This window comes from Quercus lobata, chromosome 9, assembly GCF_001633185.2.
Source record: "Quercus lobata isolate SW786 chromosome 9, ValleyOak3.0 Primary Assembly, whole genome shotgun sequence".
Lineage (NCBI taxonomy): Eukaryota > Viridiplantae > Streptophyta > Magnoliopsida > Fagales > Fagaceae > Quercus > Quercus lobata.
Window position 1 is genome coordinate 44,742,955 of NC_044912.1, and position 22,765 is coordinate 44,765,719.

Below are 22,765 nucleotides of genomic sequence, written 5' to 3' on the forward strand. Positions count from 1 at the left end.
AAATAAAAATACTACACTTGGTCACTCCAAGTTTATTATTATTATTTTTAGAAATCTAGCAGAAATTTCAAGACACTTGGTAGAGCATTCAAGGATAAGTATGGGAATCTCCCAAATGAACCGGTTCCGGCTCACCTAAGATGTTAGCTTGGTTACTGATGTAATTAACTTTACATGGCTCCAATATGAGGGTTTTTAACAATAAGTGTTCAGAGTTTGGACCAATGTTTTCTTCTTGATAAGTATGAACCAATGTTTTAAAAACAAAACCATTCAAATGACCAGAAAAGGGAGAGGTTCAAGGTTTTAAGGTTGGACCAAGGTTCAAACCAAGGTCAAACTATAATGATGTGATAATTAATAAAGAAAATAATAAAAATATTAAATTTCTAAAAAAACTAGCAAGTTTTGACTAATAAATTTCTAAAGAAATTTTGAACAACATTCAAATGAATTTTCATAATTTTATTAAGTTTAAAAGAAAATAATAGAGAGCATAAAAGTATTGTATTTAGTAATCCTTCAAGTTAAGATATTTTAATCTAAAATAAGACCATTTTTTACACAAATTCATAAGTAGCACATTCACATTCAAAACCACAATTCTTAAATCATTATGAAAGAATAAATATTGATGGAAAGAGGTGATAAAACAAAATAAGACATTTTTAATCCTCACTAAGAATATAATATAATTAAATGACAACCAACACAACTGGTCTAATGGATAGCATGTTAGACATATTTTGGGCATTGGAGCCCAATCTTAATTTTTCTTTAAAAAAGAAATTCTTCCCCGGCCTGGTCAGACTGCTAACGGTTCTGTTGTTCGTTGGTCCAACCACAGTTCATGGAGTTCTCACAAAATTACAAAAATAACAATTTCTAACTTCAAAAACCGGCTGGACCTCCAGTTCCCAGTTAACCTGGTCAAACTGGACGGTCGTCCAATTTTAAAATCTATGGTCTGGACCTCCACATATGAGAAAATTATCCTGAAAAACAGGTAACTTCCAATCCTAACCAAATTTGTGCCTATAATTACCAGAGACAAAAAAATCCATTGTTGGAAAGCATGACATACATACCTTCTCAATGTCATTTTCAGTTCAGTATGGAGCTTGTAATCATCAATATGGGAGTTGTCAAGTAGTTGCTCCAGAAACCGTGCATCTTCAGCATTTCTAGATAAATCTTCATTCACAGCATCAGGTGGGGGAAGGCCACGTGCTAATGGAAGAAGTGGCACAAGGGCAGCAAAACTATGTGTCACACTCTGCCTGACAGACTGATCACTGTCGCTCATACACTTCAGAAGAGGAACAACTAACAAAGGAGCGTAAGGGACCAATTCCACACCCAGTCCCTGAACAAGCAAACTAATGAGCATGCCAGCACCCTGTCGGGTATGGACAGATGTCATATCCCCTAACATGGGAATGGCATTTTTAATAACAGCTCCCATCACATCTTTAGTCATTGATTTGGCCATTGAAGTGATGCACCTAGAAGCAGCTAATCTAACAGCAATGTGGGAATGGCAAACACATTTGAAAATGGAAGGCAGAAGGGTGAGTAGTTTTGGTTTCAAAACCTCATTCAGCATAGGAGCAATGGAACGTACTACCTGCAAATCAGAAATGATATAATGAAATGAGACAACACAAACACACACAGAATATAAGACTAATATCATACGCGAACAAGTAATGCAATAGAGATGGGGGAATACCCCCTTGATAAACAATGCAGTTTATTACATGACCTGTACCATGAGCCAGTAAAGGGTACAGACTATGCACACAAAGTTAGTGACAACACTCAAACAAAACAATAAAGGACACAAAGCATAATCTGCATAATTAGGTATAGTGGTCAAGGATTCCCCTTCACAGAAAATGTAGAGATGAATTGATGTATTCTTTTATTGGATTTGGATCCAACTATACGTTTCTTGACAGATCAAAGACCTACTGATCAAGGTAAAAGGAAAATCATATACAATCCTATTCAGTTTAGTCTTTAAGATGTAGTAATACTTCTCTTTTACTTAGTTTACAGTCTAGGATTTCTCTCTCAGTTAGATGCATTAGGTGACCCAATTAGTTGATAAAGGATTCATGGAGCAGGCCCCAAATTAGATGGAATTAAGGCTTAATTTAGTTGAACAAAAAGGAAAATGAAGGCTCCACTCATACAATAAGATGCTATCTGCACGGAACTTGATTAAAGTTTTCTTCAAGAAATAGAAGAGTTCAGCAGTCACACACCAGGTACTATCAAAACCACTTTTGAGACCTCAGCACACAGTAGTTGATATGTAAGGAACTTTAAAATAAGGAATTGAGTAATGGACAGTTACCAAAAAGAAAGTTCTGAAAACTGTTTAAAAAACATATCCTTGATTCTCAAGCTACAAGAGAGAATTAGGGATATATCCTACAAATATGAAGGAAAAGAGATGTTGAAAGCTAAGTAAAATAATGCTTTGCTCAAGTTTGTGAAAAACATTTACATGAATACTTATGACTGATGGTCACTTTAAAATGTGGCACTTCAAGAAAGATTCATATGGACACCATCACGAAGTAAAATCCATAAAGCAAAAGTAAAGTAGAATCAAGAACCTAGTTTCAAATAAATATCCAATATCCAAAATAGGGACAACAGCTGGCAGAAATGATATATCATTACTTATGATTAATACATTGGTAAAATAAATAAAAGAGGTCAAACAATAAAAATAAGGATAATAATAACCTGAATATTATTTATCAAGATCTGGGGATCCTTAATGGATTCAATAGCTAGCATGACTTGATTTTCATCTGCAGGACTCACACCCTCAGTATTGGAAGGCTTAAGAACTTCGGTAAGGCAGTCCCAAAGTTTAGGAAGCCTCTCAAATAATGAAGCACCAAACTTCTCACAGATATGCCTCAATGCAAGTTCAGACCCACGTCTGCTGATAAAGCCCTCAACCCTTGACCGATCTTCACTTCCAGCCAGCATGTGTACCTTTGACTTCTGTTTACCTATACTAGTTCCAAAGGATAGGAGACCCTGATCATCGATTACCTCCATGGAACTGATGACTCCTGCTTGAGGTGTCTCACAAGGATCCATGCACGTTAAACTACATATATTCTTGATTAACTTATCATTTGGGCTAGGCCTACGTGAAATACAATGAAAAATAAGCTCCGCCAGTGCTGCAGCAGCCTTCTGCTGCAGTATTTCCTCCTTCAGAAGACAAGAAAGATAGATTAAGATCATGCAAAAGATGTCTTTACATGGTAAAAAAAAGCATTCACACCCAACATACTACCTGCTCTCTTTTTATTGAAGCCATCAAAGGCAAAATAATTGGATTGAGTCGTGCAGGAAGCTCTGACATCCAGACAACTGCAGCAGCAACTAAGGCAGACACAGTAACATGCAGATTACTCTGCCGATTGTTCCAAAATGTAAGAATGAGCATGTCAAAAAGTACAAGTGAAAAACCATTGGTATCTTTGGGAGAAAAAAACAAAACACAAACTAAGAAACTGATATAAAAATATCAGAATAATTATTAAAATACAGATTATATGAGAAGTGGGGGACAGGGGACCAATGTAAAGTTAAAACCATTGAACTTGACCTTGTAGTATAGAGTTTTTTTTTTTTTTTTTTTTTTTTTAAATATTTTTTTATTGGTAAGTTACACATGCACCAAGCAAGTCTTCAACTCACAATCTTACTCTCCATCCCGTTATTATGAGACGAAGAAGTGCCAATTAAGCTATAACTCTTTGATGACCCAAAAGCATATATAGATCATGAATGCAGCAATTCTGTAGTGACATCAGAAAGAAATTACAGATATCCTTTTTCCATTTAACCCTCAAGGGCTTCAAGCAGCATACAAGAATGTAAATATACCTGAACACATTTTAAATACCCCGAAGTCGTCAAAAGTCGTTGTTTTAATGACTCCACATCATCAACAATCTGCGCTCCCAAAGATTCACTAACAACATTATCATTAACCAACGTTGGAACTTTTGATGCAAAATTAATTGCATCATCTGCACTCAAGCTTTCCAAGTCAATTCTGATGGTAGTCAACAAATCCTTAAACATGCCAGGTGACTCAATAGCACGTAATAACTGGGTAGCCTCACCACGCATCTTCGAATATGTTCTTGAAAGCTCAGCATAAGGACGAAGTGAATCCTTTGTAGGGAATGCAGGGTTTGAGCATGCCAACAAATCCAACAGCCATTCTTTGAGATGACTGGGAACATTAGGTGCAACTACAGAGATTCCTAAGCCATCACTGCTCTCGATTTCTTTAAACCATGAAATAAGAACCATAGATGCCACCTGATGGATTATAGACACAATCAAGATAAGGCGAGAGCAGAGGAGAGGAAGCAAAAGTTGTATTTCTAATCAAACCCAAAAAGGACTAGTACCTGTCTTTGGACCCCAGATGAAGAGGAAAGTGCATTCCAAAGTGGATCAATTACATTTTGCATAGACCCCAGATGCAATTTAGAAGCAAAAATCCCCAATGCTGATGCCGTAACCACTCTGGTATTAGTTACTGACATTTCCACGTCAGCACCAACAATTACCTTAACTAGATTGGCAGAAACATCTACATTTCTTTCTTGTGGAACAATGGCAGCTGCAGATTCCAAGACAACATTTCTACAAGACTCGCTTTCAAGTTTCACGGCTCTCATTTTAGCAGCAGCTCTAAAATGACTCTTTCGTGGAAGGGCAACAGGCCAAAACATTTTTGTAGCATCTAATGCTGAACCATATGGAGTTGTTGCAAGTTCTATCCAAGAAGACATATATGACCTAGCAGCATTTTCCAAGTCCCCCACTGGGCACTAGCACCAATCAAAAAGAGTAGAATAAGTTAGAAAGGCAAAGAAAAATATCAGCAAGTAAACATCATAAAATGATAATTAATAGAGGCAGTGCAAAGAAATATGATTAGATTATATAATATGTTAGACGGGATAGAATATGAAACTTAAGGTGTCCACTCTATGATGATTGCTCTTTATCATCAAGCTAAGACACCAATGGGTTACTTTTTTGTGTAAGTGGGATTTGATCCCTAGTTCCTTGTTTGATGACAAGAGACTTTATTAGTTGACCTAATTGGCACCCACAAATAAGATAGACAAATTAGGTATAGCATTAGAAAAACATTTTTTAAAACAAACAACAATTATAATAAATAATTCCTAAAATCTTAAGGAATTTTTGCAGTATGATATTTTTCTGATCAGTATAAAAGTACTTGATTAACGAGAAATAATGAGGTCCAAATACATAGGTAGTATACCACAGAACACTCGAACAAGAAAAGAAAAGAGGAAAGAAATTAACAAAGAGATATTCTATCTAGAAAGGATATCAAATCTGGACCACACTCGGAGTAATGCGAGAAGGCCTGATTCCAAGCAAATAAAGTGCCAGCCAACTGCGATTAAAACTGATCCACTGATAGAGTTCCTTTGTCTCCAAATAGTCCACATCAAAAAAGAAGAAATCGCTCTCCAGACAGGCAACCGGCCCATTTTAACATACAGACCAATCCAAATCAACTGTAAGTCTAACACCCGTCTAAGCATCACCCCATTTATACCAAGAAGTCAAACAAAAGAAAACCCTAGAGCTCTCTAGCTATCCAGAAAGATAAAAATAAATGGTTGATTGTCTCTCCATCAGACTTACACAAGCTACACCAATCAGGGACAACAACGCTCCACTTCTGTAAATTGTATGTTGTGAGAATCTTGCCTTTCATTGTTGCCCACATGAAAAAACAAACCTGATGTGGGGATCTAGTTCTCCAAGTAGCTCACCAAGGGGATAAAAAAAAAAAAAAAGAGAGAATCCCCACCTGTTCGCAAAGCACTATAGAAAGTACTCACTTTGAACCCCTAAGCTTTAGACAAATCCAAGTCATCTGATTCTCCGGAGACTTGCGTAACTGAACAAAGTATAACTCATCAAGAAATGAATCCGAGGATTCCAAATTATGCATGTCTTGAATAAAAACTGGGTGCCAATGAATTCCGCCAATCAGCCACCATTGTGTCTTTATGTCTAGCAATTAGGAAAAATACGATCTTTAAAAAGCCCATCTCCCCACCAACAATTGTGCCAAAGCTAAACTACATCCCCTAAACCTAATTCACATTTCACCAAATTGGCAAACTCTTCCCAACCCAATATACTTCCACAGACTCAACCATGTCCCCCCCCCCCCCCCCCCCACCAAAAAAAAATAAAAAAAAACAAAAACAAGTTTGTTCACCAACTACCCAGGAAACTCCGTACTTAGTAGCAAAAACTGTGCCATGATACGTTAGCCTCCACCCCTAAATGCCAAAACCATTTACCCAACAGAAGTTCATTAAAAGCAAACAAGCACCTAATCCCCAAACCTCCCACCTGAATGGGATAAGAAACCAGATTCTAATTTACAAGATAAAATTTGAGCTCATCTGCCTATTGACAAGATAGAATATGCACTGAAACTTATTCCATTACTCTAACTTCTTAATATAATTTAGTTTAAGCATCACAGTGTAGGAAGTAGGAGATGGTATTTATACATATGCAGTTATTAAAGCCTCAAAGAAATTAAATGCCAAAACCATTTACCCAACAGCAGTTCATTAAAAGCAAACAAGCACCTAATCCCCAAACCTCCCACCTGAGTGGTATAAGAAACTGGATTCTAATTTACAAGATAAAATTTGAGCTCATCTGCTTATTGACAAGATAGAATATGCACGGAAACTTATTCCATTATTCTAACTTCTAAATATAATTTGGTTTAAGCATCACAGTGTAGGAAGTAGGAGATGATATTTATACATATGCAGTTATTAAAGCCTCAAAGATTAACTTTTCTATCAGGCCAACAAACTTTAGAAACTTGATGCCACACATTCTTTAAATACAATTAAAATCAAACTTGAAGTACTTCATGCAGGTCTTTTTAAAGATCATCATTATATCAACCTAACAAAAATAATTTGATCATCAAGCTGATACAGGCTTCTGTGTTGGTTGTAGATATTCTTTACCTTCAGATTTTAAAATTTTTATAGCTTTAATAAGAAAAAAATTAGGAAATCATGTTTACAACCAAAAAAAAAAAAAAAAGTGTTATATGAAACAATAACATCACAAAATAAAAGTGAAACATAATCATGCAAGCCATTTAAAGCATATAAAATTTTTCAAAAACCTATTAAACCTAATTAACAGTAAGATATTTCAAAGTTAATCAACATTTAAATCGTATAAATCTGAGAAGAAATTGTAATTAATCAACCATGCTTTGCATGCACAAATAAGGAAAAAAATATTATGAGTGAAACCAATTTGAAAAAAAAAAAAAAAAACATATTACATTAAAAACAAAATAAATATATAGAATATTATTAATAAAATATGAGAAACCAATTTTTTTGTCCCAAGGTCTACAACATATCTCACTTCCTTATTTCATGGTCAAAGGCTTCGGTTTACCCAAAGTAACCGATTCAAAAGAAACTCAAAACAGACAACAGCAAAACAAGAAAGTAAAAGAAAAGTGCAGCTTATGAAAGTCAACTACTCATAAATTAAAAACCTGGAGAAGAAGCCTCCAAACCCTCATTGAGCACTGCAAGATTTCCTCATTTGATTCCAGCAGCAAATTCTGATAAACAATCCTAAGGGTATCACCCAAAATAAAAGAAGGCCAAAATGAAGTATTGTAAGGCTCAGGAATATTCCTTTTGCTGCCTGCTTCAAGCAACCGCTCCTGCAAATTGAAATCTTTAGTCTACGGATAAACACTTATTGATAAGCCAACTTAGAAATGTCTGAAGCAAACCGTTGCACAAAATCATAAACGTTCCATGTTAAACACATTAGCAACAAAATTATAAATATTGGAATAAGTAATTCGTACATGACAGGAACCAGTTTAGAAGAGCATAATTTTTTTTACCAAAGTGCGAATAGCTGAATAACGGACTGATGTGATACTATGCCTCATAAATGGCCATAACCGTGGTGCCAGTGTGGATAACATATAAGGATTTTCCCGTGAAATTATCCCTCCAGCATCATCACCACAACCAACTTCATTTAGATCAAACTCCTCATTCTCTTTCAACGTCAAAGCTCCAAACATCTTAGGTATCATCTCTTCCTGGGAATAGATTTCCGCCAAAAGATTCATTACACTGCAAACAAGCTTATAAAAATGAATCTCATATACTTTATTCAATGTCCTAAACTATCCTACAGATTTCATAAAGTAGCCACAATGCAGGACTGACCTAAGATTTAACTTCTGACACAAAGTTGTGATTTAAAATCACTTATTTATTACAAGTAATCAAATATATTAAAAGGGCAAAAAAAAAGGATGAGCAACACTAGCAAATATTAAGCATGTAAGAGTAACACAAAAATTATTAACATCGGAATTCTACTAACTCTATAAAATCAAACAAAATGGAGAAAGAAAGAATCCATTGCAGTAATCTATCCATCCATATAGATATATATATATATATATAGAGAGAGAGAGAGAGAGAGAGAGAGAGAGAGTTGGGTTCAAATTACACCGGGTATAAGTTTAAGCAACGTTACACCATTAAAAAGCCTTCTTATGAATTCTCTTTATTAATATTTCTACAGTACTTGAAAGAAGGCTTCATCCTAACACTTTAAGCATGCATGATGTGTACCTAGGTACAATCAAGAAACATGAATAAAGTTTGCAAAAACTAGATAAAGATGTAAATGTGGCATCAAGGTGTGCACAAACGCAGCTAACAAATAACTACAAAAGAAAGAAGGAATGAACCAAAAAAAAAATCTATTCATACTCAAATTCTCATTACAGACCATACCTTTTATGGTTAGACATATCAGAAGCAAAACAGAAAAACCCATCACAACCATAATCATTAAAATTACCTGCTGGTGGATGGGCTTAAATCATCCAAATCAAGTAATATATCCCAAAGTAGCATCACAATTGGATGTAACACATGATCCTCTAGAGCAACAATAGCAACCGCTGTGGGTATTAAAGCATCTGCAGCAACTGCTCGAACATCATCATCAGGGTCCTCCAACCCAGTTTTACATGCAGGGAGAATGCTAGAAAGCAAGTCATGAAGCATCTCCTAGATCGACAAAAGAATCAAAAGATATAACTGAAGCATGGATCAAAAGGGGGAGGGGAGGGGGGGCGGGGGGGCGGGGAGAGAGACCTTGAATATAGATAGTACTTGTATTGATGGTTACACAACTGAAAATACAAGCCGAAAATTTGTGACTAAATAAACAAAAATTTACAAGAATCATTAGGCTACATTCCCCAAATTCATCCAATTAAATATGATACTTCTATCAACTTCATCATATTGAAAATAGAATTCTTTTTCTCATCTTCTTCATCCCACAATGGAGCTCCAACTTCATACTTTATCAATAGAACCAATTCCATAGGGTTTTGGTTAATCGGTAAGAATGCATTATTATATATGATGACCAAAATGTATCCCATGCACAACTGAATCAAATTACCAAGCAAAGAAATAAATTCAACCTACTTTCAGGAGTCAGGACAAATATGAGTTTTAAGCACAAAAAAGGCAGCCACATTTAACAGAGAGAGAAAATATTAACAATTTTGAAAGTCCTACCAAGAGCAAGGCCCTTTCTTTCCAGTTGGCAAGATCATTAGATAATGCATTGACCAAGATCCTGATTTTATGGTACGAATGTTAGAAGATAAAAGAAGGTATTTCCTTCTAAGATTGACAACTAGGTTAAGCGAAGAACTTGTGAATATGCCTATGATAAATTTTCAGTTCTTCCAAAGGCTTAAGTTAATAGGAAATAGTGAATTTAACCATTTAACCAATATTCTAACACTCCCCCTTAGTAAGTAGAGCCCAACACATTGAATTTTAACTCTTTTAAAATTCACATAAAAGGATGACAAGGTTCAAACTCAAAATCACATGCCTTGATACTATAATAAATTACCAATTCTCCAAAAAGCTTAAGCTAAGAGGAAATGGTGATTTAATCATTTAACCAATATTCAAACAATTTCAAACCAAGTTTGGGAAGGTTTCCATTTGGAAGTAAAATTAATGCTTACATGGATTACAAAAAGAATTCGGATGTTGTAAAGCATTGGCCTTCAATTTGAGATCAATTAGTTCATCAGATTTCCCATGCCCAGATCAGACAACAAAGACACTGTTGGTGATAGATCAGCTACTCACAACTCTCAATTAAGATGCTTACCCACTTCCACAGGGACCTATTATGCAACTTTACTATCATATTAAAAATAATAATAAATAAAAACTAAAAAAAGGGACTTCCTACGAAGGAAATCTTTAAAAAAAAAAAAAAAAGGATTTATAGAAACCAATGTGTTTTGTTTATGGACAAAACTAGAATGGAATCATTCCGCCCAAAGTCTAGTAACAAGTGTAGTCACTTGTTCATTTCCGATCTTCTAGATCTTCAGAACAGGGCCATGGAAGAGTGAAGACACATTTGTGGCTACTTTGGAAATTTGTCCATTCAAGATTCATTTGTTGGGTCAATATGAAACCAATTCCATATAATTTTATTGATCTAATACATGTATTCGAGGATTAAACCAATCATTATTATCCTTGTATCACTGTGTTATAAAGAACCTTTCATGATATTCGACAATCACAAGACTTTTATCCTATTTCTCCACACTTATAAGAATAAATGGTTACACTGCTGGCATTTGGTTTAGAATTAGATGACCCATAACGTTGTCATGGATGAGAAGTATTGGTGTTATTCTTTTGAGGTCCAATTGATGTGGAATGGCTGCTTGCATTAGATCCTTGTGATTGCCCTCTAGAAGCCACCATATGGCTCGAACTAGACTGGTTAAAGAATGCCCTATTCGGGCCCCTCCCTCGCTGAATTTCAACAGCCATAAGACATTGGTATGCTTGTGAAACTTTACAAACATATTGCTGGTTTAACACGTCATGCAAGCTGGTCCACAAGCAACCAATATATTGTGCCACTTTTTGCTTGTCACTTTCATTTAACTTATTTCTAAGAAGCAAATAAAATTGTTCAGTGTAATCACAAACAGATCTGCCTCTTTTCTGACAATTTTGCAATCTTTGATACATTTACTGCATGTAATTATATGGTAAAAATGTCTCCATAAGCTTCTTAAGAATCTTCTCCCAATAAGATATCTTAGGTTTGCCTTGTCTTTAACGCATCATAATAAGCTGATCCCTCCAAGCCGAGGCTCTCCCTTGTAACTTCACCACAACTAGCTTCAGTTTCTTATTTTCTGGTAAATCATACAAATCAAACACCCCTCTATTTTTTTGGTGAAGTGGGGGGTGGAGATATGATAAATATCTCTCTAGATCAAACACTCTCTAAAAATTAGACAACCAATCAATAAATAATTCACTATACAAATCACCCCTTAACCTAGGAAACTCCACCATCCCAACACCTATCATCAAAGGGACTAGGTGCTGATCTCCTTGGGAGTTCCCACATGGAAAGGATATTCAAATTCCTCTTCATGCTCATAGCAATCCCCTCAGATTCATTGCCATCTTGAGAACAATAATCTCTTTGCATGACACGTTGTGCAAAAGCTTCAATCTGCATTTTAAAATCATCAATCATACCAACCACTACTTCTTGATCAAATGCAATGTTCCAATTTGGTGGAGGAGCTGGTCCAAGAGGCTGATTCTTTCTCCTTGGCAGCATCTTGCAAATCCTTAGAGAAAATAACCCAAATCCCCACCCATTTCCTTTGGATCAAAACTTGCATTTGATATTGTTAGAAGTATATCGTTAAATGAATAAATATACTAATCCCAATAGCTTAAGTTTTTGGAACAATCGATAATTTAACATAGTATCAGAGCAAGAGGTACTGAGTTCCACCCTTCCTCCCATTTAAAATCTCAAATGTTGGACCTCACCTATTAAAAGGGAATTTGAGCCCATACATGAGGGGAAATGTTAAAAGTATGTGATTAAATGATTAAATTTACCACATCCCAACAACTTAAGCTTTTAAAACAATCGGTAATTTAATAGATACCAACTAATGCAATTCAAAATATGAGTAAAAGAAAAAGAGAGCTTATGAAGGGATATCAGAGAGCTAGTTCAAGTTATAAAACTAGCAAGAACACTCAAGCTCAATCCCTAAGAAAATGGGAGAGGAAAAGTCACATATATTGGTTGAAAGTTCATTCAATTCTCTAGAAAAAGTTGTCGATACAACTTTAGAAAACTCCTAAAAAAAGTCAAGTTGCTGTGCTAGCTTAGGTGAGATCACAATCACTAATTCAAATGTAAAATAATGCTTCTAAATCTGTTGTGCAGATGTCACATTATCTACTACATAAAAATTAAAAGACTTAGCATAAGAAAATACTTCAGTTTACACAAAACAACTAAAATCAACCATGTTTGGCACGTAATCAAATTATGGACATCTTGGCCTCCTTTTAGTGTTCCTCTTAAAATAATCAAGTGTAAAAAGTCCTCTTTCAAAAAAAGGTATCCAAAATCTCAACATTCTATTCATATTAAAGATATGCCAGACACTTAATGCAAAAGAAACATTTCACACATTTAAATTTCCTTTAGGTAGACCAATTTCCATAATTTCACGGAATTGATGTACACTAAACAACCACAAGAACCATAATGCATAGTGAATCGATGCATGAGATGAGTCTTAACTTCTAGAAGAACTAGAATTATCACAATAAATAGTGCTTCAAAGATTTACCTGCCGCACAGCAACCAAATACTTGATACCCAAAAGACTCCCATGACGAATTTCCCACTCTGGTCTACACTGAACAAATATTTATAATGTAAGCATAAACATTGCAAATCACAAGAAGGGAAAGGGTAAGAATGTTAGAACCACACAATAATCAATATTATTTAACACCAAAAGCATACCCTTAGATCACAGTTACCTGCATTTTCAGCAATATATTTAAGCTTTCATGAACTAATGTGGGATGCATGTACTTAAACACAGCACCTAATGCTTGAGCGCAGGTCTCCCGTACAGGAGCAACAACCTGATCCGATACATAATCACCAAATCTGCAATAAAATAAAATAAAATAATAAAATTTACTGATATATGAATACACAAACACAGATCTGAAATACATAGTCTACTGTACCTAATAAATTAAGAGGAATCCAAATCACTCAAGTGTACAGTGCATATATAAATATACATATATCAAACCGTACCGGTCAAGAGACAACACACACAATAGACGAATTGCACATTCTTGAAGAAATTCACAGTTTTTTAGCCAAGAATGCCTAGCTAGTTTAACGAAGTTCATCAGCTCACAACTTTCAGGAATATTTTTCAGCAGATCTGCTTTTCCAATGGAAACCTTATCCTCAGCATAACCCTTCATCTCAGCGGTATCAGCAGCATCTTCACACGAATAGCAGGCACCATCAAGAAAAGATTCTGGCTCCACCTTAACAGGAGTAACATTCAACTGGCCATTATCTAGCCCAGAAGGCAAATTCCACCCATGATCAACCTTCATGCAGACATCAAAATTGCCAACCTCACTGGAAGAGACAATATTGGCCATTGTTGAGGATGACACATCTTCAAACTTAGGCTTCTTCAGATCCAGCTGAAGCCCATCTGATGAAACTTGCATATTCAAATCAATCTCTCTCTCTCTCTTCATTGTATTTGATATACCTTTATCTTCTAGTTCAACAAAAAGTGCACTATCCCAGCTCAAGTCAGGCATAAACACCCCAGCAGATGCACCTTGATGAGTTAAAATTTCCCTCAAGGCCATGACACTACCATGGCGAATCTCCCAAACTGTCAACATATATAGTCAGAGAAACCAACATTTGAAATTTAAAGAAATAATGAGAATAAGAAGCATAATGACCCTGATGAAAGATCTATCTTGTGAACCCACAACACCCTCCCCCCCCCCCCCCCCCAACCCCAACCAAAAACAAAACGATAGAAGGGGGGAAAAATTGCTTACCTGGATCAAAAATATCAAGGATGAGTTGCTCAAAAAAACTACGGAAGGGCCACCGCCCATCTCCATCATGCTCCAAGCTGTCTTCGTCATTATTAACATCCATAAATGGCTGCATAAGAAGCCAAAAGCAAAATATTGTACCTTGTAATATGCAAAAGCTAAAACATAGGATGGTAATCAAAAAACAATGCTTTGGCAACCAAAACAGAGAATGAATAATATAATACAATTACTCATCAACAGATGTTGAAGCTATAAACAACAAAACAACAGGAGAATGCATGGCTGCATTTAGCTGAAGAAATCCACAATGCACAGAAATCAAAACTGCAGATCTTCAAAAGGATTTTAATATTGACTGCTAAGCAAGCCATTTTATCCTTAGACCATCAGGAGAATGCATGGCTACATGGTATTGGTTTTCTGAGTAATATTAGACATTTTATTAAGTTTTTGGGCATTACACAGTTCCAGTCATATTTCTTATACTTAGTGCACGTTTGGATAGCGTTTTGCGCGTCTAGCATCCAGCGGTTTTTGGTGGGTCCCGTGCACTGTTCACGAGACCCACAAGTACTTTTTTTTCAAAAAAACAACTTTAGTCCTAGGTCCCACGTCACTATTCACACATTTAAAAATTATTTTACTACAGTGTTTTTAGTTTTCAGTTTTCAGAAATAAGCGATATCCAAACAGACCCTTATATTGATTTTTAGTGTTAAATGTAATTTTCTGGTTCCTAAGGATGTGCTGTTCCAACAGTCCATTGGCTCTTATTTTGGTTTTATTTGAGTTTAATTATTTAGTTTGGGCTCACTAGTGAAAGCCCATGGAGTCCAACTCTAATTAGGAGTCAAGAAGTCCAAGTTGCACTAGAATTAGGTATTAATCATCTATTTATATGAATGTAAACTTTCTATTGAAGAGGAAGTTTCATAAATTTTCAGAAGTTATGAAGCTTTGTTCAAGGTTTGTGTGATACAACCTTTTCCAATTTGTGATGCCAAGGAAATCCTAGATGTAATGTCTAGAAGTTCACTTTTTTGACCTTGCATTTCCATCAAATTTAAACCTAGCAAACACACATTGATTTATCACATTCAAAATCCTAAAATCGAAAACTTAAAAACCTAACCACTAATCCATTAAATAGTTCCAAATAACCAAAAAAACAGCCCAATTACCGTTCACAGGTTACTGTTCACATCCCTGTAACAACAACCCAGCCCTCAGGCTTTCACATTGGTTTCATCCTCAAAACCTACCATTCTTTTTCAAAATTAGAAACCCTATATTCCTTGCTATTTTGCAGCCTTTTTCCCCACAAAACCCTAACCCTAATTCCTCAAATTAAAAGCTGACCAGAGTTTCCATACATCATTTGACTTCATTTCCCTTTGTCCAAAGTCAATGAGAGAAAATATTATAGAGAATTACAAAGAGGTACACTCAAGCAACACATTCAAAACAGTAGAAGCCCAATAAATAACTCAAGTTGAGAAAAATTTTTATTCTCTCAAAGCCAGCAAATATGAAACAATGTTGTTTGTGAAAGCCAATTGTAAAACAAAATTCAGCTATGATTTTTCCATTCCTTTTTTAAGAGTGTGTTTGATTGGGTAAAAAGTAAGAGGATAGAAAAAAGAAGCTAATTCTATTTTTCACCAATAATGTTATACTGAATCATTGTGTTAAACAACACTGCCCCAGCTTCATTTTATATAGTTTTCAGAATTATCATGTAAAGGACTCTTTCGTGGAGGAACATTTGTGTAGACAAAATGAGGATCTCCATTGCGATGTGCTTTTTACAAGATTGATTCAAGATTGGGAATTGGAGAGCTTACAATCTTTCTATTCTCTTCTATACTCCACTAATATTGGCCAGAATGGGGAAGACAGAATGGTGTGGTTGCCTGCCAGGAATGGTTCTTTCAAAGATAAGTTATATTATAAAGTTTTAACAGCCAGAGGAAGTTGTGCTTTCCCTTGGAAAAGTATTAGGAAGGTGACTTTTTTCACCTGGACAGTCGCTAGCGAAAGATCCTCACACTGGATAACTTGCCGAAGAGGAATATTTCTGTTGTTAACCGTTGCTGCCCATGTAAGAATAGTTGGAATCGGTGGATCACCTCCTACATCATTGTTCTTATGCTTATAGTCTATGGACACTTGTGTTTTGTACGTATGGTGTCTTTTGGCTTATGCCTAAACAAGTGGTGGAATTGCTAGATAGTTGGAATAAGGGTGTTGGTTGGCATCAAACAGAATTATTTATTTATTTATTTAGGAGGGGGGCTATTCTGCTGGGTATCACGTGCACTATTTGGAGAAAACAGAACCATTGAACTCTTAAAGGAGACGATCATTCCATCCTTGAGTTTAAAAGGTTCTTTTTGCTGTCCTTGAGTTGAATGGATAACTGCTATGAGTAGTCTCTCTATTCCTTTCCTTTTGGATTTCTTAGATTTATGTAGTTTTGATTAGCTTTTTGTTTCCCCTAGTACACTGCCAGCCTGCAGTGTTATCTGTACTTTAATGGTTTTTTGAATAAAGTTTTATTTACACCTAAAAAAATAATAGTTTCCAGAAGATCTTTCTGCGTGAAACTCTTCCTCATAATGGACCGAGAAAGTCTTGTGTGGTTTTCTGAAATTCATTTTTTTTCTTTGATCGGTAGTTTTCAGAAAACCTTTCTGCACGACACCTCTTGTACATATGGGCTAACACAAGCAAGCACCGTCTCATAACTTCAATTTCTTTTTCTTTTTCTTTTTTTCTTTTTTTTTTTCCTTTTTTTGGCACTTTGAAAGGGGGAGCAACAACGAAATTGATAAAAAAAAAAAAAAAAAAAAAAAAAAAAAAAAAAAAAAAAAGTATACATGATGTATAAAAAAGGCTTACCTACAGAATACCTACACAATACGCTGGTCTATGTAATCTAGAAAGAAATGAAAAATTCATGCAGCCAAATTCAAGAATCTACTCACACAATAATCTCAAAAAATAAAGACTTAAGCTTAAGCCTGAACAGCTCAACACCACTACATTGTGCATGGAGAAGTAGCCAAATTCAAGAATCTACTCACACAATAATCTCAAAAAATAAAGACTTAAGCTTAAGCCTGAACAGCTCAACACCACTACATTGTGCATGGAGAAGTAGCCAAATTCAAGAATCTACTCACACAATAATCTCAAAAAATAAAGACTTAAGCTTAAGCCTGAACAGCTCAACACCACTACATTGTGCGTAGAGAAGTAGCCTCCCAAACTGGGCAATTACCATGCTGTCCAAAGATACCCTTCGAACAAAGAAACTCACGATAAGCGATAAATAAATCACCAACTGAATCACAAATAGAGAAAAGGAAAAGACAATTTCTAGTAATAGGGATCAATCATCCATATTAATTGACAAAAATAACCCATCTGGGTAAGAAGAAAGAGTAGACTTCTATATTGGGTGTCATTACAAGTTATTTAAATTCAAATGCTTGAGGTCACATGGATGCCCTCATGATACAATTGCAACATATTGGATTCTTGCAGGTCAACATCAAGAATCTTTCTAGAATGTTTTTGGATGTCTCAGGTGCAAATGAGAGTAAAATTCTTTGGATTACATGCACTGTTTGATAAGGCTTGACCAAAACCTAATATCTAGAGGGCATGGTACAGTGGACACCAAATCAATTTGTTACCTAAAGGCTAATGAAGAATCAGCAAGCCATCATCATATGCACTACCCCATATGAGACTTGGTCTTATTCTCTGGGAAGATGCATATGCCTTTGTCGCCACTAGTTACTGGTTGTGGACATACTAGCTTGGTCTTTTAAGTTGTATAAACTGCAAAATATTGCCCTATGGCACTACTCACCTAGTGTGTGCACGCATGTGTATTAAGAGTTCTATTTATTTTTTATATTAGCAAGCTAATAACCCTTATTTTCGTAGTTTACAACTCAACTTGGTATTAGAACGTCCCAACCCAACCCTAGAACCCACTAGAACACATGTTGGAGGCTATATCCATTGATAGAGGTGTGCTGACATCAGCATCCATATGTTGATGTCAGCATCCATATGCTGACATCAGTGCTGATGTCAACGCCGGCAGGGTCATAATCCATATGCTAAGACACCATTGAAGTCACCAGAATCTCCTGATAATTGTGATTTTTTACCAATTCTTTTGAAGCCATCTGCCTTTTTTATCCAATGTTTTCTGTCATTCTCATTAGTCATCACCTTAACTCTGAACTCCCTTTCTGGTGGGCTTCCATTTTATGGGGGCCAACTAGACTTTAGAACAAGAGATTTGATGTAGTCTCTCTCTCCCCCTCAATTTTCCTCTTCCTCTTATTTCTCTCTTAACCCAAATTTTCATAGTTTAGAATACCTAACAAATCCCCCCCAAGTGTGTGTAGTTTCCTCATTCCACACACACAAGGTACTTATAGGGAAGAATCCCTTGGGAGTAGCCCCAATGTGTTGGCTAGGAGGCTTGAACTCAAAACCTCATGGATCACATGAGGCTTGAAAACCAAATGCAAAATAAAAATTGGAAGAACAAAAAGTGCCAAATCCGTGGTGGTGCTCTCACTCTAATACTAAAAATTAATTTAAAAAAACAAATTTGAGACAAATGATAACAAACAAAAGTGACAACATGCATCAGCAAGAGAAAAGAAATTCAATAACTGTGAAAGACTTTAGTGTGTAGGATGTTATAAAATAAATACTAAGAGATTTAACACAAAAAAGAAACAGGTACTATAAGTCTACCAGAAACCATTGATAAATAAACAGTCAAATACCTTATCACAACTTGATGAATCAGGACATTGGCCCTTTGGTGTTGTCACATTTTGAGCAAACGATGCCTCAGTATCTCCATCCTCAGACCAACACTTTGGTTGGTCTTTCGAATTTATTTTTGCTTTTCGTTTTAGGAGATTCAATTCCCTTGCACTTGGCCTCTTAGATATAACACTAGGAACCATATTTGCTACTAGTTGCTGGATATTATGTACAGATGACGACATGTAAACTCTTTGGTCTATCACATTGCCAAAAGCGTTAACTTTCTGCACAATAAGGTCCTCATCTCTTATCATATCACTGACATCCATGAACTGCTCACAAACATCCAAACCTACACAAGGGAATAATGAAATATTGTGCAAGGCCACGGAAATAAAAGTCCAACTTAGAATATGAATAATACAAATCACTAAATATAGGTTCTAAAACAACCAAACAAAAAAAAAAAAAAAAAATGATGTGTGTAAAAAAAAAATGTTGTTTCTGAGGAAAAATATAAGGAGATTGTAAAGGGTAAGATGCCTGCTAATTAGAAAACAAGAACAGCAGAACAACAAGAATATATTTGTAACTAATTGGTTGAACAATATAAAACCCCACTCCCGGCGACGTTCACCCACTACAACTCCTTTTAGCAGGCTAAAATAGGAATAAAGCTCAAAGAAATATCTGAAATATAAAAGAGTAATAAAACAAAATAGGCCAATAAGCACTTGCCCAAACAGTAACAATTTCTACAAAGCTTTAACTTTGAATGAATTTTTTTTTCCCATGGAGAGCATTTGGAAGCCTATGCTTCCAACGAGGGTAGCATATTATTGTGTAGTCAACAGCAGTAGAGAAAAATCTAAAGGTAAAGAATTTTAGGAAACATAAAATGGTTGTGGTTGAATGGCATTATGTGAAAGAGTGGTGAAAATGCTGTACATCTGCTTCTTCAGTGTGATGTTGCTAGAGAGTAGTGGGCTACTTTGCCTATTTGGAGTTCAACAGATCATGCCTAGATATGTGGTTGATTTATTTGCCTGTCAGAAAGACAGATTTGGAAAGTAATTCCTGTCTTATGTGGTATACTTGGAGCGAAAGAAACACTCGAAGCTTTGAAGGGTGTGAGAGAGACTTTTGGAGCTGGAGTAGTTGTTTCAATGATCATTCTATGAGTAGATGGCTGCCACCACAAAGTTTTCTTCTTTTTTTCTCTTGTATACATCCCATGTACTTGAGTTGCACCCCTTTTGAACTCTTTTAACGAAATTAATTACTTCTAACAAAATAAAATAAAAGAATGGGTTCATAACTCACCAAGTACGTAACTTCCAAAAAAAAAAAAAAGCATCAACTTTGACAACCTTGAAACAATATTCAATCACTTAAAGCTTGACCAGGAGCACTTCCATTCTAGAGCTTAAGTGTTCTATCTTTCAATTAATCACCCCAGCAAGGACAAAAGGCCACTTCAAATAAATTAATAAAAAATCCACAACTACTAAGAACTATTTTCAAGGGAAATTTTCTATGAGAAAAATCTATGTCATACCTCATCAACAATACCTACAAAACAAGACCTACTCAACAGAGAACAGCTAAAGCAGCTCGAAACCAAAAAAAAAAAAAAACACACACACACACACACACACAAAATCTTTTTCTAAAAAAATTGGTTAGTCACAAACACAACAATGGGTCTTAAACCCACAACCTCACCTCCACCTAGAGCTTATAAGGAAAGGTGTCATTTGAACTATACATGCACATATATTGCTACAGCATATTTAAAGACAAAAATCTGTGTCATTACTAACCTAAACGGCGACGAAGATTTTGTTTCTGGAGAGCCAAACGCTCTCTCGGGTTCTTCATACTGTCACTCACAATATCATACTCCTGAATCGAAAATAAGATGAGAATATCTATCAAAGATCCATACATTACCCCCCAAAAAAATAAAAGTCAAATAAAATTGAACCACTTATGCTGGTAAAATGAAAAAATTTGAACAAATTAAGCAAAATATCAATGTCAATTAAATAGGGATTCAATCACTAAGATTACGAAAAACAATAGCAATACAAGAAATGTTTAGAAGTAGCAACCTCCCCTTTGACAACCAAGAAAAGGATAATCCTCTAATAATCAACTCATCTTTTTCGTAAGAAATTTAATATTTTATTAAAAAAGTGCAAGGAGGGCACAAGCTTAGTACATGGGATTTATACAAGAGCTACAAAAAAACATATCACATAAAATTAGAAAGATCAATAAACTCATAATAGTTTGAAAAAAGAATAACCAGTGGTAACCATCTAGTCATAGTGGAAATGCAGTTGCAGCAACTTCAACTCCAAGACCAATCTATCACACCCTTTAAAACTATGACCATTTCTCTCTCCAAATACACATAGGCACAAAGAAATTGTGATACCAAATGTCAATATTTTTTTTTGATGAGTAATGAGTTTATTGATATCAAAAAGGGGAGCACCCTAGTACACAGGGAGTGTACAAGGGGTCAAACAATCAAGAACAAAAATTACAAGAATCTAGGAAATCAAGAAAAGATAAAAATGATTGGTTCCGCAATGCAGCTAACCAATCCATTAAAGTTCTAAAGAAAAATAGTTTCAAGTCTGATGTTGATCTCTCCTTATCTTGAAAGCACCTACTATTTTTCTCTCTCCAAAGACACCACAATAAGCAATGGGGAACAATCAACCATAAATACCCATTTCAATGACAACCAAATCTGCCTTGCCAACATGCTAAGAGCCCCACTACAGATTGTGGCATAACCCAGCTCACTCCAAACAATCCGAACACCATAGCCCACATCTCCATTGCAACCAGACAATTAAGAAAAAGATGATCAACCGGTTCACCATTACACTTGCACATGTAGCACCAATCCAATATCCAAACCTTCCTTTTTTGTAAATTGTCAATCGTTAAGCACTTACCCAAAGCAGCAGTCCAAACAAAGAAAGATACTCGAGAAGGAATCTTTTGTTTCCAAATACTTTTCCAAGGAAAGCAATAGTCATTAGAGCCCACTAAGAGACTATAATAGTCTTTAACCAGGAAGCCCTTCTCTCTATCAAGTTTCCAGCATATCTTATCCTCACCACACCCTTTCACCGAAACACCATAAATGGTATCCATGAAACCAGCCAATGCCTCTAATTCCCGAGCATGCACACCCCTAAAGAAACTTACATCCCAAAAAAGGACTTCATTATCAAGCTTCATAAGCTCAGCCACACTAACCTCCTTGTCTCGACAAACTCTAAACAATTCAGGATAACTGACTACAAGAGAAGTCTCACCACACCAATGGTCTTGCCAAAATTTCACCCTAGACCCATCCCCAATATCATATAGAATGTGGCGAGAAAAAGAAGGCCATCCCCGACTAATATATTTCCACAAGCCAACACCATATGGACCTTTAACAGGCCTAGTACACCAGCCACCCCATTCACTGCCATATTTCACATCTATCACTTGCCTCCAAAGGGCAGCCCTCCCCATCCCAAATCTCCAAAGCCACTTCCAAAGAAAAGCTTCATTAAAAAGTCTTAACTTCCTTATCCCCAAGCCACCCAAAGCAATGGGACTACAAACAGTAGCCCATTTAACTAAATGGAATTTTGGTTCATCTCCAATGCCACCCCATAAGAAATTTCTCTGAAGTTTCTCAATTTGGTTAGCCACAGCTACAGGAATAGGAAATAGAGATAGAAAATAAATGGGTAAATTAGAGAGAGTGCTTTTAATTAAAGTGACTCTCCCTC

General features: G+C 35.8%; 1 protein-coding gene across 3 annotated transcripts in view; it reads right to left on the reverse strand.

The window, feature by feature from the left end:
- Positions 1–22,765, reverse strand: part of LOC115959844 (TATA-binding protein-associated factor BTAF1) — a 39,332-nt gene that overhangs the window by 7,480 nt on the left and 9,087 nt on the right. For all 3 annotated transcript variants that reach the window (XM_031078455.1, XM_031078456.1, XM_031078453.1), the window contains exons 6-19: positions 20,780–20,861; positions 18,971–19,308; positions 14,148–14,256; positions 13,366–13,972; positions 13,077–13,209; positions 12,881–12,949; positions 9,001–9,212; positions 8,021–8,258; positions 7,658–7,831; positions 4,461–4,886; positions 3,925–4,368; positions 3,329–3,448; positions 2,761–3,243; positions 1,089–1,627 (exon numbers count right to left, since the gene is read on the reverse strand). In XM_031078455.1, the coding sequence (XP_030934315.1) occupies positions 1,089–1,627; positions 2,761–3,243; positions 3,329–3,448; positions 3,925–4,368; positions 4,461–4,886; positions 7,658–7,831; positions 8,021–8,258; positions 9,001–9,212; positions 12,881–12,949; positions 13,077–13,209; positions 13,366–13,972; positions 14,148–14,256; positions 18,971–19,308; positions 20,780–20,861 (3,974 nt within the window). The remainder of the gene's footprint in view (positions 1–1,088; positions 1,628–2,760; positions 3,244–3,328; positions 3,449–3,924; positions 4,369–4,460; positions 4,887–7,657; positions 7,832–8,020; positions 8,259–9,000; positions 9,213–12,880; positions 12,950–13,076; positions 13,210–13,365; positions 13,973–14,147; positions 14,257–18,970; positions 19,309–20,779; positions 20,862–22,765) is intronic.